This window comes from Orycteropus afer, unplaced genomic scaffold (genome assembly GCF_000298275.1).
Source record: "Orycteropus afer afer isolate SDZICR_OR568_19922 unplaced genomic scaffold, OryAfe1.0 scaffold00020, whole genome shotgun sequence".
Classification (NCBI taxonomy): Eukaryota; Metazoa; Chordata; class Mammalia; order Tubulidentata; family Orycteropodidae; genus Orycteropus; species Orycteropus afer.
In genome coordinates, this window is record NW_006921607.1 from 6,929,434 (window position 1) to 6,946,252 (window position 16,819).

The 16,819-nt window shown below is 47.4% G+C and overlaps 1 protein-coding gene across 1 annotated transcript in view; it reads right to left on the reverse strand.

Moving 5' to 3' along the window:
* Nucleotides 1–6,227, reverse strand: part of PDRG1 (p53 and DNA damage regulated 1) — a 16,387-nt gene extending 10,160 nt beyond the window's left edge. The window contains exons 1-3 of the mRNA XM_007934532.1: nt 6,141–6,227; nt 3,602–3,677; nt 2,460–2,534 (exon numbers count right to left, since the gene is read on the reverse strand). Coding sequence (XP_007932723.1) covers nt 2,460–2,534; nt 3,602–3,677; nt 6,141–6,227 — 238 coding nt within the window. The remainder of the gene's footprint in view (nt 1–2,459; nt 2,535–3,601; nt 3,678–6,140) is intronic.
* Nucleotides 6,228–16,819: the final 10,592 nt, after the last annotated feature.

Sequence of the window (16,819 nt, forward strand, 5' to 3'; positions counted from 1 at the left end):
TTGGGCAATCTACTTCTGTAGTGATATCACCTCGGAAACCCAAGGAGGGGTCACTATGAGTCGGGGCCGACTCGATGGCACATAACAACAACAGAGGTTCACTCTACCCAAATCTCCATTTTCAACCCAGCTACTACTGTAGGGTTATATCAACTAAAAGTTCACTCTCCCAGGCCCCTTTGCAGCAATGGGTAGCCATGTGACTTAATTTTGGCTAATAAGATCTCAGCTTTAGTGGGTGAGAAGGGGAAGAATACCCTTATCTCCACACCAGAAGGCAAGGCCACTCCTGGAGAAAGCCCTTTTCCTGCCCCCCAGCCTGGCACATGGACACAAAACCTATGATGAAGATGCAACAACCACGCAAGTACACTGAACTAGCACCACTGGGCACTGTGCCAGGCCTGGAACACCACCTCTGGACTGCTTTTTTTTTTTTTTTAATTGTTATTTGAGTGAAAGTTTACAAAGCAAATTCATTTTCTATACAGCAGTTCATACACATTGTTTCCTGACATTGACTGCAATTCCCCACAATGTAACAGGTCTCTTCCCACTTCCTCCCTGCAGCCACCTCTTCTCTGGGTCCCTTTCCCATGCATCCCTGCCCCCTAAGCTGTCTCCCTGTACAAATACTGCCCTTCTGTCCTCCCACAATTGATCACTCCAAGGAATCTATCTACCTGATGTAAATCTTCACCCTCTATACCTGTCTACTGTTTGGCTGGAAGCCATGGGAGTGAGTTCAGTTCCAGACCTAAAGGGTAACTAAGGGCCATAGTCTCAAAGGTCCCACCAAGTTCTATCAGACCAGTAAACTTGGTCTTTTTTATGATTTTGAGTTTTGTTCCACATTGTTCTACCACTCTATTCAGGATCTCTTGCACTGATCCCTTTCCAAGTGGTTGACAGTGGTGGCCAGGCACCATCTAGTTCTTCTGGTCTCATGGTCATACAGACTGAGGTTTGCATGGTCCAGTAGTCCCTTGGACTAGTTGCTTTCCCTGCATGTTTGGTTTTCTTCATTCTTCTTTGCTCTGGATGAGGAAAGACCCATTGTTGTATCTAGATAGCTGCCTGCAAGCTTTTAAGATCCCACTTGCTATTTACTGAAGTAGGATACAAAACAATGTTTTTGTGTAGTATGTTATGTCAATTGAGCTTGATGTCCCCTACAACCATGATCCTGAGCCCACAAGTTGAACAACTCACTCCATCAGGGTGGCTGCCTGTGCCTAAGAAGTTATTATAACCTTGCCCTGTTAGCTCTAGCTGTATGGACATTCTTACAGCACATACCAATATGTATGTAGAAATATTGCCTACCAACCTTATACGCGGGGGAAAAAAAGCAAACCTTATTTCCATCTAGTTGATTCCACCCTTTGGGTTTCTGAGGCAGTAAATCTTTACAGAAGTAGATTGTCTAGTCTTCCTTCCACGGAGTGGCTGGAGGGTTTGAACTGCCAACCTGCTGATTAGCAGTCAAATGCTGTAGGCACTACACCACCAGTTATGGGTATATTCTCTTTTGCCTAGACATACCTGATCATTCAGGCTGTCCACCCATCTTTTTACCCATAGATTAGTTTCGGTTATCAAGGTAACACAGTATTGTATACATAAAAGGGTTTCTCTCTGCTGTCTGTACCTCTTGTGCACCCCTCTGTTTTCCTTAGTGTTAATGTGCTGATCACTCAATTTTGCTATATTGCCTTTCCCTTTACCCAAATCAAAACTTGTCTCTACCTGTCTAGCAATGTTCCCTTCCCATCCCTCCCACCCCTGGTAACCAACAAGGAAAGTTTCCTTCCATATACAAACCTTTCCTTGATTTTTTTGTTTAAATTCTAAAAATATAAAAATTCTGACAATGCAGTACCGTATGTGCAAAAGGGTTCATATTTGTTGTCTGTACCTCCCATGTGCCTCTCTATGTCTTCCTCTTCCTCAATGCCACCATGTTGATCACTCACATTTGGTACACTGCCCTTCTCTTCACCCAAATCAATACTTATCTCTACCTATCTAACAGTGTTCCTTGATTTTTCACAATAATGAATTAATATTTATCCTTCTGTGATTGACTTATTTCATTCAGCTAAATGTCTGGACAGCTTCTTGTACAAGAAAAACAGAAACTAATTTCCGTAAGTCTTAATTTGTTGGGTTTGCTGTTATTTGCAGCTCAAATCAGCCCTCACTGATAAACATGCAGTATGCTAGGCACACAACACTGTTTGACCCCAACCTCACAACTCTGCTATGGAAATGCACTCCTTCTAGAGATGAGGCAAGAACTCCCAGCAGCTAAGCAGGGTTTAAAAGCCTTAGCCGTCCAAACTTGTAACATAGCTGCCTCTCACCGAGCTGCCCAGAGCCTGTTGCTTCTGTTCCAGGCAAGGCTAAGGGGTGGTGGGAGGCAGTTGTGTCCCTGACCAATCCCCTGGATGACTCACCTTTCTCAAGCATTTCCTTCGTCTGAGGGTGAGGCATCTTGATAAACATGTTCCCGAAGCAAACCATCACATCTTCTGAAATGGCAAACAGTCATTCCGTCATCAAATATTTTCTAAGCACCTACTATCTGCCAGACATTGTTTTAGATGCTGAGAACACAGCAGGACAAGACAAAGCTCCTGCCTTCATGAAATGATGTCAAAGTGAAGGAGAAAATCAACATGTAAAGATATGATGTGGCACATTCTGATAAGTGCTGCAGAGAAAAATAAAGCACAGTAAGGGGGACAGGGGAGGCCAGAGCAGAGCAGGGACTTGTTACTTGTATTGGGTGGCCTGAGAAGACCTCACGACTGTGTGACACGTGGGCAGACCTGAAGGAGGCGAGGGGGTGAGCCCTGCAGACACCTGGGGGAAGAGTGAGCTAGGCAGAGGGCACAGAAACAGCAGATATCAGTAGTGTGCTTGGGGTGTTAGGAACAGCGAGGAGACCAATGTGGCTGGAATGGAGGAATTGGGGAGAGGAGAGATGATGTCAGAGTTCACAGGGTAGACTATGTGAGGTCTTGTAAAACTTTCCACTCTGGTGAAAGGAAAAGCAACTGGCAGGTTTTATGCTTTCCACTGAACTTTAAACAAAACTCAAACTTCTGTGCCTGATCCCCAGAGCCCTTCATTATGGCCTGGCCTCTGCCTATCTCGTGCCCTCCCTTCTGGCTTACTCTGCCACAGCCTCTCGACTCTCAGGACATAGTCCCCATCCCCTCCTCCTGGATATTCTTGACACCTACACCTGCTTCATGTCCAATTCCGTCTGTAGCTTTCTCACAATTCTCAACTCTGTATTTGTGCTGTTTGTTCATCTGCTAGAACAGAGAGCAGAAGCCACCCCAGCACCTCCCTCAGTGTCTGCCATCAGCAATGAGCCAGAAGCTAAGGGCCTGTCACCAAGATGAGCAGCTGGAATCCTGAGCCACAGTCGGCGTCAAGCCCTGCAGCACTGTCTCCCCGACTGCCACAGGCTGTCTTAGTTCCCTACGAAGCTGACAGTCATGTATGTGTGGCCTGGGCTCTACCAGGGACAAGGTGAGGGCCTCAAGCAAAACTGAACAGGCAGCCAGTTGAGGAAATCTCAACTTACCAGAGAGGCTGAAATCCTTCTGCAGGGCCCTCAGGGCCTCCCGGTTCTGATTCCGTTTGGTGTCCAGGTCCACAATCTAAAAAGCAAAGGGATGAGAAGCATTCAGCTATCTCTTGCTCCAACTTGCCACCTTCCAATAGACCAGAGGCTATTCCTAGGTTTCTTTCAACAACCTGCTGAATGTTTCAACAACTGTGTGAATGTTGTTTCTTCTCCCACTCACCTTCCAGGTCCTCAAAGACAAGTACTATCCCCCAGAGATGATAGAAAATGTTTGCCAACTAAACACTGGAGCACAAGTTCTCAAAGTGCTGGGCATATCAGCGTCACCAGAGGAGCATGTTAAAAATGGAGATTCCCAAACCTCTCCCCTAGACTCTTTGAGCAGGCCAAAGAATCTCTAGTTTTGGACAAACTCCTCCAGCTGATTTTGACTTAGAATCATAAGAAACTCAAAATACTAGGCTAGAACAGCAGAGTGGGGACAGCGAGGGTGGTAATGACCCCACAGCTACTAGGGAAGTGAGGGAGAAGTACAAGATACTATTTAGCTTGAAAGTGCTGGCTCTGGAGCCACAACCTCCAATACTGCTGTGTCTTCTACTAGCTGTAGGAGCTCTGGTGGTATAGTGCCTAAGGCACTTGACTGCTAACCAGAAGGCTGATGGTTCAAATCCACCGGCCACTACTCGGAAGGAAGGTTGGACAATCTACTTCCGTAGTGATACTGCCTTGGAAACCCAAGGAGGGGTCGCTATGAGTCAGGTCCGACTTGATGGCACATAACAACAACTACTAGCTGTCTGCTTTCACTTCTGTTTCCTCTCCTGAAAAATGGGTTTAAGAATGGTACCCACCTCCTAGAGCTCTGGTGGCACAGTACCTAAAGTATTTGACTGCTAACCAGAAGGTTGGGTGTTCAAATCCACCAGCTATTCCACAGAAGACTGGGCAATCTACTTCTGCAAAGATTTACCGCCTTGGAAACCCAATGGGGGTCACTGAGTCAGAATTGACTTGATGGCAGTGGGTTTGGTTTTTTTCAGTTTACCTACCTCCTAGGAGCTCTGGTGACGTAGTGCCTAAGGCATGTGATGGCTAACCAGAAGGCTGGGAGTTCAAACGCACCAGCCACTCCTCGGAAGGACAATTGGGCAATCTACTACCATAGAAGTAGACCCAGAAAGGGGTCATTTTGAGTGGAAATTGACTCAATGGCAGTGAATTTGTTTTTTTCAACTCCTAGGTTAATAGTAGCATAATGCCTAAGGCATTTGACTGCTAACCAGAAGGCTAGTGGTTCAAATTCACCAGCCACTCCTCAGAAGGAAGATTGGGCAATATACTTCTGTAGAGATACTGCCTCGGAAACTCAAAGAGGGGTCGCTATGAGTTGGAAACAACTCGACTCGACGGCAGTGAGTTTGGTTTTAGTTTAGGTTACTGAGCGAGGATGAGATGAGTTAGAACAGCACCTGACACATGATAACCTTAACTGCTATCATTATTATCATCCACCACATGTTGATGAAGTTTTTAACTTTAAGTAGGCTCAATCTCAAGCCACCCCCTTCCCAGTAAATGCACTACCAACCACCCAGCTGTTCTAACTAGCAATGAGATGAAGTCATAAGTCTTTTTTTTTTTTTTTGGTGAAAATACAGCCAAACTCACTCCCATGTCAGTTTCTAGACATAATGATCAGTGACAGTGGTTACATTCATCACACTGTGTCGAGTTCTCATCTGTTCTAGTTGTTTCACTTCCATCTGCTGTAAGCGATTCTTGACTCTTCCTGATCCCTCATCTCTATATGTAACCATCATCACATCCTACTAAGTCAGCCCATCTCCAAAACAGATTTCTGATCAATTCTTGCCAAGTCCCTGATCCAAACCTATCTCTAGCCTGGACCACTGCAATACCTCTCTTCACCTTCCTTCCTCCACCATTGCCCCCCCCCCCATATTCCATCCTCCACACAGCAGCCAGAGGAATCCTTTTAAAACCTAAAGCCAAATAAGTCCCTTCAACGACTAAGTAAATTAGATCCAGCCTCAAACTCTCCTTTCAGTTCTACAAGGGCCTCCATGACCAGTGAGTGCCCCCTACTCCGCCCCCAATAAAGGCCTTTCAGGGATCTTTTCTGGGCCGCTTCTCCTATCAGGACCCTTGACAGCTGCGGTGCACCCACCAACGGGAGAATTCAGAAAATGCATTCTTAAAAGGGTGATACCAGGACACCGCCCGCAATGGGTAATGTTATCAGGATCCGGAGGGCACGTAAGGGGGCAACGGAGGGATGGCGGGGGACCGGCTCGCACACAGTACCTGCCTAGTAAATGAGGGACGCCCAAGCTCTGTGCTAAGCGTTTCACCCACGTAATCTCACAACGATCCTCTAAGTCTGTCGTCTCGAAACGATCAAATCAGCCCAGGCAAACACTGTAAGGAACCATATTCCGCACCCCGCGCTTCCTTACTGCACTTGCAGCCAGGCCCCAACTGTCCGCCCTGCAGCCGCAGAAGCGCCGCCCACCTGTTGCTTGCTCGTTAACACCTCCTCGGCGAGCTCCTCCACCTCGGCCAGGTACCGCATCACCCGATCCGCCTCCTGCGACAGCATGTTACCCCCCAGGTCCGGTCAGGCCCGACCGCTACCCGCCTCCAGCTGCGCTTCGACCGTGCTGCGCACGCGCAGTTCTGACAGGCTGCCGATACGCATGCGCAATTAAAAGAGGAATGACAATGCGCAGGCTTCTACGCACGGACGTCAGGCGGCGCGGGGGTGGGGCCTAGAGTTGGGGCGTGGTTTGAGCGCCCCCTTCAGGTCCAGCGAGAACATCCACAGCTCTGCCTCTTCCTCCTCCCTTCCCTTGTACTGATTCTTTAGCACCTGCTAGATGGGGCAATCTACTTCCGTAGTGATACTGCCTCGGAAACCCAAGGAGGGGTCGCTATGAGTCGGTCCGACTCGACGGCAAACAACAACAGGGCACTTGACTGCTAACCAGAAGGCTGACGATTCAAACCCACCAGCCACTCCTCCGAAGGAAGGTGGGGCAATCTACTTCCGTAGTGATACTGCCTCGAAAACCCGAGGAGTCGCTATGAGTCGGTCCGACTCCACGGCCCATAACAACAATAACAACAACAACAGGTCCAGTGGCTTAGTGCCTAAGACATTTGACTGTTAACCAGAAAGCTGGCGGCTCAAACCCACCAGCCACTGCCGGGAAGGAAGATTGGGCTCCGTAGAGATACCGCCTCGGATGCCCAAGGAGGGGTCACTATGAGTCGCAATCAACTTGACGGCAGTAAGGTTGTTTGTTTCTTTGTTTTTATGTGCCAGGCGGTTTTAGGTGCTGAGGATACAGCAATGAAAAAAACAAAATCCCTAAACCTCATGTAACTTTATCCTAGTGCGAAGCACCAACAATTAATGACAAAACAAATAATTGTATACTGTGGCAGGTAGGGAGTCCCTGGATGGTGCAAAGAATTAACATGCTCAGCTGTTGACTGAAAGGTTGCAGGTTCAAATCTACCTTGAGGTAGGTGCCATGGAAGTAGACCTGGCAATGCACTTCTCAAAACTCAGTCATTGAAAACACTACGGAGTACAGTTCTACTCTGACACAGAAGGGATAGCCATGAGTCAGAATGACTCCACAGCAACTGTTTTTTTGTTTTGTTTGGAACTGATTTGTGGCAAGTAGTGGTAAGGGCTTTGAAGAAACAGAAAGCATTCTTTCCCTGTTTGAGGAACACCAAGGAGGGCTTTGTGGCAGTGTGACTTAAATTTAACCTCTGACACCTTCAGTTTCCAGTGCGTAAAATGAGAATGAATAAAAAACGTCCCTAGAACAGGAAGGAGGAAGAAATCGTTTTTAATTCCATTTGACCAGAGTTCATTGAACTTCTGAATTGGGCCCAATGCCTGGAGAAGTTGACCTAAAGCCAAGACAGGGGCCGGGGAACCTATGGGCAGTTAGCAATGAAGTACCAGCTTGGAAGCGGAGTTCTGTGAGTGCTGGGAATGGAATTGGGATGGGCTGTAGGATTTGGGAGAACTTCCCAGAGGAGGTGGGCCAATGAAAAGAAGCTCCCCATCAGAACCAGAGGGTTCCCTAGAAATCTCAGTGCCCAACCCCCCTCATCACACAGCTGAAACACTGAGGACTTTGAAAAATCAACAGCAGGCCTGACACTGGATCTTGACCTCTTGCTGTCCTATTGTTGTTGTTATGTGCCGTCGAGTCGGCCCCAACTCATAGCGACCCCTCCTTGGGTTGCCGAGGCAGTATCACTACGGAAGTAGATTGCCCAACCTTCCTTCCGAGGAGTGGCTGGTGGGTTTGAACCACCAACCTGCTGGTTAACAGTCAAGTGCCTTAGGCACTTTTCACTTTCGACCCCTTATAACCAAGCCCTTCTGCACCCTTTGCCTTACTTGAATCCCATAGCAACCTTTGTCCAGATGGGATCATTTTTGCCCCATTTGACAGCTGAAGACTGAGGCCAGGAGAAGGGCAGCGTCTTGTCACACAGCAAGTCAGGAGCAAAACTGAGTCTTCTCCATACCAAAGCTGCCCCTGGACCCTCAAAAAATACCTTTCCCCAAAACGTGACTCCAGCAGCGCACCCTTTTTGCCTGACCTTTGGCTGCCTTCAGTGGCCAAAGGCAGAGCTAGTTTTCTTGCAGCCGTCCACTGTGGGGAAGGAGAGAGATTCATGAAAGATTCCTCACTGAAAGTGAATTTGTCACCAAACCCAGGATGTTTTGCGTAAACACCCTCTGGTTCAGAAATGCAGTCACAGACCCTGTGAAGGAAGCAGGGACATTTGCCAAAAGAGAAACATGGCTCCTCACATCCCTAGGGCCTGGACCCCAGGACTGAGTCTCCCCACCTTGGGGTCCAATGAGGATGGGACCGGCCCACCCTGGACCCTTGGCAGATGGGCCTGGTGTGGGAGGGTTGATGGATGCTCCCGTGCTGGCTGCTTCTTGGCTGTGACTAGCCCGTAGAGGGAACCCTAGACCCCTAGAGGGGTCTTTGCCTGACCACACTGGGCCTGCTCTCACCCAGGGCCACCTCACTGGGCCCAAGGGGTGTTGCTCCTGGGGCTCGGGTGTTCAGGGACTGGAGTCAGCATGAGAGCTACTCCTCCCCCCTCTTGGGTCCCTTTTTACATTTCTATGTCCCCCCTCTGGGTATGTATTCAGTGACCTGCACCTACACGTCTCAGAGAGGATTGGCCTTGGGTTGCTGGAGCCTCTAGGAGGGACTTTGCCCTACCCCCAAGCGGTTAACAATCATTTCAGGGGTATGAGAGCCCATCCTCCTTTTGGGGTGGGGTGTGGGATGTCAGGTAAGAGCTGCCCTCCACAAGACTCCTGAGGCCCCGCTTCCTCTCCACCCCTGCCCTTCTTTCCCCACTCCTTTACTGGCCCACATTCTCCAATGCCCCATCTCACTCAGGAAAAACTGCACTCTTGAAGGGAGCCCCCAAGGCCCTACCTGCCCTGCCCTGCCCCTCCCGGTCATCTTGCTGAGTCATCTCCCAGCTTTCTCCTCATCTCCTTCTTTTTCCTAAAACGAGCCAGGCACGGCCCCACATGAAGATGTATTTGCTTTCCTCGTATCTCTGTGGCCCCTGCATCACCTCTTTGCTCAGCTATCACCTTCTCAATGAGGCCACACTGACCAGCCCCTGTAAATGTGCAGCCCCCGCCCCTCCCAGCACATCTGATCCCCTCCTGCTCTGCTTTTTCTTACTTCCATGACACTTGTCACCTCTGGACACAGCCGCCACCTGTCTCAGTAGAGGTTTGCATGTTGCTATGATGCTATCTTAGTTTCACAGTGCTGCTGGGACAGAACTATCACAGGTGGGTAGTTTGAAAGAACAGAAATGTATTTTCTCACAGCTTAGGAGGCTAGACGTCTGAATTCAGGGCGCCAGCCCTAAGGGAAGGGTCTCTCTGTTGTCTTCGGAGTGGGGTCTGGTCTCTTGCAGCTTCTGTAGACCTGGCATTCCTTGGTTCCTTAGTGATCTCCATGTGGCGTTTATCTCCCCGTTTGTGCTTGCTTCTCTTTGCCTGATCTGCTCTTTCTGTATCTCCAAAGTGAGTAAGTCTAGGAGCTCTGGTGGTACAGTACATAAGGCATTTGGCTGTTAACCAGGAGGCCGGTAGTTCAAACCCACCAGCTGCTCCGCGGGAGAAAGATGAAGCAATCTACTTCCATAAAGATGTACAGCCTTGGAAAGCCAATGGGGGTTGTTATGAGTAGGAATGACTTGATGGTAGTGAGTTTAAAAGAGTAGGTCTAAGATATACCCTCCACTGATATGGTCTCATTAATATAACAAAGAAAACTTTATTCCCAAATGGGATTACATCCACTGATAGAGGATTACAACATGTATTTTGGGGGAACACAGTTCAATCCATAACAGATGTTGAATAGGTTCCAGTGGAGCTCCAGACTAAAATGGAGTAGGGAGAAAGGCCAGGAGATCTACTTTCAAAAATCAGCCATTGAAAACCCTACGGGTCACAGTGATCCCACCTGCAGCTGCTCACAGGGACAGACCAGAAGGACGGGCCGGGTAGCATGCCGCCCCATCCTACACAGGGCCATCATGAAGCAGGAGCCGTGACGGCAGCTAACTGCAACAACATACTACAGGAACCAGGAACGATTTGAACTTGTATTTGCCCTTTAACGTTATGTAAATTTGGCCTCACTTTGAAACTATTGAACCAACCTCTTGTTGTTGTTATGTGCCATTGAGTCGCCCGACTCATAGCGACCCCTCCTTGGGTTTCCCAGGCAGTATCAGTACGGAAGTAGATTGCCCAACCAATCACCTTCACTTGCTGCATTTGCTCCTTTTAAATCAATGAGACACCTTCGAGGCTTCTCTTGCACTAACCAAAAAACACCAAACCCATTGTCATCAAGTTGATTCTGACTCATAGCAACCCTATAGGACAGAATAGAACTGCCCCAGTGGGTTTCCAAGGCTGTAAATCTTTACAGAGCAGATTGCTTCATGTGTTTCTCCCACAGAGCAGCTGGTGGGTTCCAGCTGTCAACCTTTTGATTAGCAGCCAAAGGCCAGAGTTCCTCTCATGCACTAAAGTAAGGCTAAATAAGAACTATATGCACCTGTTACGACTCACCTTCAAATTCAACTTAAAGACACACTTAGGAGCAGATCTTGTTCATAACCTGGGGACTGCCTGTGTATAATTTACTGACTTTGTTCATTACTAATCTCCCTCTGTTAGAAATGAAACACAAGAGCATGGATCTTTGTCTCATTTGTCCACTGATGCCTAGAGTAGTGCCTAACCCATAGTAGGTGTTCAATCAACTTTTTTGAATGAATGAATGAGCAAAAGAGCCAGAATTCTCACCAAGGCAGTTTGTCTCTGAGGCCGGGCTCTTTCTTGACTCCTAGGCTGGAAGTGGGAGTGGGAGCGGCAGATCACGCCAGGCCTTGTCAGCTAAGGTGAGGGCATTGGATTTGGTTCTTAGATCAGTGAGAAGCTACTGGAGGGTTCTGAGTGAACACAAGGCATAATTGGGTTTTCCTTACTAAAGTCTTCCCTGGCTTGATGGTTGTTGACAGCTATTGTTGAGTTAGCCCCTGAGCCAGGGCAACCCCATGTACAACGGGATTGGACTCTTGTGATCCAAGGGTTTTCATTGGCTGATTATCAGAAATAGATTGCCAGGCCTTTCTTCCAAGTTGACTGTGGGTGGTCTTGATCTGCCAACCTTTCAATTTGCAGCCAAGTGCATGAACTGTTTGCACCACTCAGGGAGTCCTTAGGCTAAAAGGGACAAGGAGTAGCTCTTGTTATGTGGGTACGGGAAAATGACAGAGGCTTGGAAAGATGACGGGGCTGAGGCTGCATGGGGCTGAGAGACTGTGGAGAGAAGTTAGCTCCCTGTCCTGATTCTCCAAGCAGCCTGGGTGGTTGCCCCAGGATGCTGGCTGCGAATCCAGTCCAGGCCATACCTCCCGACCGCTGACAATGTGCCTCTGTGCAGCAGACGGGCTGTTTGCTCGCTGGGTGGTCTCCGGCTCCTCCCTCACTTCCTTTGCACCCAGCGGGCTTGGCAGGTGGAGAGAAGGCCTCCACACCCTCTCTTGCCCTAACCCATTCATGTGATTCTCCTCTGTCTTCACTTCATCCTCCCACCTCCCCTGCTAAGGCAGAAATCAGATCCCCATTGGGCAGATGAGGACATTGAGGCCCGGAAAGGTCACACAGCCAGATGGGGACACCAGGCGGGGAAATGTCTCCCAACTCCTCACGCCTTGATTTTTCACCAGGCAACAGATGGCCCCATGGCTTCACTTGAAAAATCTTATGTGACCTCAAAGAGAGGGCAAGCCCGGAACATTCCAGGCCTCCCTGAGTGGGTCTTTAATACTACCTTCAATACGAAATTCATTCATTTCAAATTCCATGAATAGATTCTTCTTGTTGAAAATAAAACCATTACAGAGAAGACTGCAGCTCCTTGATGACACTCCCACCCCCCAGTTCCCTGTGGAGCCCACATCCATTCCCTTGGTTATGGACATGTGAGTTGGCTTTCATTCCTTGCCAACACACACAGTGCCACCCGGAACATCCTAACGTGGTATTTATTGCCTTGTGATGAGGGGCGCCCACATTTCTTTTTGCTAAATGCCGCCACATTCCTCTTCAGATTGCTTAGCCATTTACCCTCCCGTGAGTGTGTCTTTTTAGAACTGTGATATTCATTTAAAGACATAGCTACAAGCCTAGAGAAAATGGTGCAAATGGTGTGCGCTCCATTACTAACTTAAAGGTTGGTAGGTTGGACCCACCCGGAGACATCTGCTTCTGAAAGGTCACGACCATGAAAACCCCATGGAACACAGTTCTGCTCTGCAACACGTGGGGCTGCCGTGAGTCAGAATGGACTCCACGGCAACTGAAGGTCCCTGGATGACACAAATGGTTTGCGCTCAACTCCTATTCTAAAGGTTGGCAGTTCGAACCCACCCAGTGGTTTCTCAGATTACAGCCAAGAAAACCCTGTGGGGCAATTTTACTCTGTAACACATGGGATCGCCATGAGTCGGAATTGACTCAATAGCAATGAGTTTGGCGCTTTGGTTTTTATTGTGTGTGAGACAGAATAGGAAGGTCGAATGGAGGACATTGTGAACCAATGCATCGTTCTGCAGCTTGTTTTCTCTTGGGTATCTTTGGTTAATATATTTAGCTCTCTTTCTTATTTTCTAACAGCTGTAAAATATTCTATAGTGTATAAGCACCATAGTTCTTTTGTTTATCTAGTTTTCCAAATTAAATTTCACATTTCTATCTAACCCAAAAACCCATTGCCCTCAAGTCGGATCCGACTCATAGTGATGTTCCTTGGGTTTCCAAGGCAGTATCACTACGGAGGTAGATTGCCCAACCTTCCTTCCGAGGAGTGGCTGGTGGGTTGAACCGCCAGCCTTCTGGTTAGCAGTCAAGTGCCTTAGGCACTATGCCACCAGAGCTCCCATTTCTATCTAGTTTGCTAAATTAAATCTTACATGTGTTTTCCATGCACTACTCTGGTAGTTCAGTGGCTAAGGCACTTGACTGCTAACCAGAAGGCTGGCGGTTCAAACCCACCAGCCACTCCTCGGAAGGAAGATGGGGCAATCTACTTCTGTAGTGATACTGCCTCGGAAACCCAAGGAGGGGTCACTATGAGTCGGGTCCAACTCGACGGCACATAACAACAACAGTAGAGAGGGTTGAGCTTATCCCATCTCTCAGCTCTTAGCACGTGGTTATGATTTAGTCAGTGCAAATTCCCTCTCCTTTATGCTATTTTTTTCATTTTCTTCTCAGCCCCACTCAATTCTGACCTCCGTGGCAAACTCACTACTGTGTTTGATAGATGTCCTCAAATATTCGGAATTTCTTGCAAAATGCATAGTGTTGTTTTATGCATGTTGTGTGCTGTTTAAATTTTTATTGCTGTATAACACATATAAAGAAGAATTCACCAATCATAAGCATACAGCTCATAAACCTGTAAAAAGTGAACACACCCATGTGACCAGCCTCAGATGAAGGAACAGATAGTTAGCAACACTCCAGGATATCCCCTGGAGCCCCTGCCAGGAGGGTAACTACTCTCTTGAATTCTCATGCCCTGGATTAGTTTTGTATGTTTTTGAACTTTATACAAATGAAATTACACATAACATGCACTTTTGTGTCTGATTTTATCACTCAGAATTCTGTTCATGAGATTCATCTATATTGTTGTGTGTAGTTATAGATTGTCTACTCTCATTTCCATATAGTGTTTCATTGTATGACTATATCACAATTAATCCATTCTACCATTGGTGGATGTGTGGATGGTTTCCAGCTTGGGGCTATGACAAATAGTGCAGATATGAATACTCACCTATGTGCCTTTGAGTGCACATGCCTGTTATGTGTATAACCTAGGTGTGGAATTGCTAGGTATGTTCAGTTTTATACACATAGACAAACTGGATATGTGTTTTTAATCTACGAAAATATTAATTAAAGACTATAGTCTTAATGTAAATGAAAATCCTCACAACTGGACCAATAAGCAGCACCAAGATAAATGGGGAAAAGATTGAAGTTGTCAAAGATTATGAAATCTTGCTTCCACAAGCAACACCAAAGGAAGCAGCAGTCAAGAATCAGATGATGTATTGCACTGGGGAAATCTACTGCAAAAGACCTCTTTAAAGTGCTGAAGAGTAAAGATGTCTCCTTGAAGACTTGTTGTTGTTATGTGCCGCCGAGTCGGACCCAATTCATAGTGACCCCTCCTTGGGTTTCCGAGGCAATATCACTAGGGAAGTAGATTGCCCAACCTTCTTTCCAAGGAGTGGCTAGTGGGTTTGAACCACCAGCCTTCTGGTTAGTAGTCAAGTGCCTTAGGCACTATGCTAAGGTGCTCTTAACCCAAGCCATGGTATTTTCAATCACCTCATATACATGTGAAAACTGGACAATGAAGAAGGAAGACCACAGAAGAGTTGATGCTTTTGAGTTGTGGTGTTGGCGAAGAATACTGCAAGTACTATGGACTGCCAGAAGAATGAACAAATCTGTCCTAAAAGAGAAGTGCACCCAGAATGCTCCTTGGAAGGGAGAACAGCCAGACTTCGTCTCACCTATTTTGGTCATGTTGGGAGAAGGGACCAGTCCCTGGAGAAGGATACCATGCTTGGTAAAGTGGAGGGTCATAGAAAAAAGGGAAGACCCTCAACAAGAAGGATTGACACGGTGGCTTCAATGGTGGGCTCAAGTGTAGCAGCAGGGTTTGTAAGGATGGCACAGGTCAAGGCACTGTTTCGTTTTGTTGTACAGCTCAGAATCAGCTGAGTGGTACCTAACAACAACAACAACAAATATTATTGGGCTGTAAGTCATGTCCATTTCCTGCTATCTTTAGCTCATCTCAGTGTTTTGCAGATCTATCCAGATAGCCCTATGTACCTTTAGTTCCTTGCTGCTAGCAGCTCCAGAGTTGCTTCTACCACATTTCACTTATCCATTCCCTTGGTTATGGACATGTGAGTTGTCTTTCTGTCTTTCCCAACACATACGGTGCCACATGAAACATTCTAAGGTGGTATTGCCTTGTGATAGGGCACACACACGTTTCTTATTGCTGAATGTTGCTGCGTTCCTCTCCAGATTAGCCATTTATCTTCCTACGAGTGGTGCACAACAGCCCCACATCCTCACCAACACTGGGTGCTACCCGCCTTGTTAAGGTTTGCAGTGTGGTCATTGCAAATACCGTATTTACTGAACCATTCTCCTATGGATAGATACTTAGGTTGTTTTCCTTTTTTTGATGACAATTAAGAAGTGCTGCAATGATCCTTTGGGGACACACTTCCTTGTATTTGTCCAGCAGTTAAACTCCCTTTCCCTCCTCATCTTCCTCTACTGCTTTTGAGCTCTAGTTGCCAAGCACACTCTAATTTCCCCACCTCCCTGCCTTTGCTCAGGCTGTGCCTTCTGCCTGCAATAGCCTTTGCCTTCCTTTTCTACTTATTGATTACTTACTCTTCCCTTAAAACCCACCTAAGTGACCCCCTCAGGAGGGTGGCTCTCCCTCAGGCCTCCCAGAGGGACTTCGGTCCTTTTTCCCTTTTTACATCACATTCTTGTTTTGGACTAGACCTTTTCTTCATGAGTCTGACTCTCTCACTGGAGTGGGAGCTCACTGAGGCTAGGGGCTTTATGGGCTTCCCTTGGGTTACCCAGGCCCTCAGAGGGTATTCAGCAGAATGAATGACTGAGTGAGGTCCTAACCTAATTGTGCCTTGGAGGGAATTAAGGGGCCGATCTCTACCCCCCCCCCCCGCCTCCATTTACCATCCAGGGCCTCTCAGCAGTAGCTCATTCTGCCATAATGAGGATGGAACATGGAGCCAAGGCTCCAGAGTTATTGTACCAACTCTGCCACTGATTTCCTTGCCCTCTCCGAGCCTCAGTTACCCTGTCTGTAAGCTAGCATTGGCACTCACTCATTCACTCAAGGCAACTGTTACTGAGTACTTGTACAATGCCTGAACTCCTTGGGTGATGCAAATGATTAATGCATTTAGCTGCTCACTGAAAGTCTGGGAGTTCAAGTTCACCCAGAGGTACGTCAAAAGAAAGTCCTGTCAGGCTGCTTCTAAATAAAACAGCCATTGAACCCTGTGGAACACATTCTATTCTGACACATGGGGTCACCATGAATCAGAACCGACTCAACAACAACTGATTTACTGGCTTACACTGTGCCAGGCCTTGGGGACACAGTGGTGAGCAGCACACGCCCAGTCTTGGGCCTCACGAGTTTTCAGCCTGAAGGACAAGACTGACATTCATACACATACCATTCTTAATTGTGATAAGGCTCCAAGGAAAATCTCAGAGTCCAAGGAGATTGTATAGAAGGAATTCTAACCTAAATCAGGGGTTAGGGGTAAAAGAGGCCTTCGTGAGAAAGTGACATTTCAGCTGAGATTTAAGGATGAGTAGAGTTAAATTAAACATTATGGGGAGGCTATGGGTAGGGGTGAAGCAAAGAAAAGTTTCAGGCAGAGAAAACAGCAAGTGGAAAGTGTTGTAGTAGAGAGGAACTTGGAGTAGGAGGAGTGTAGCTAGAG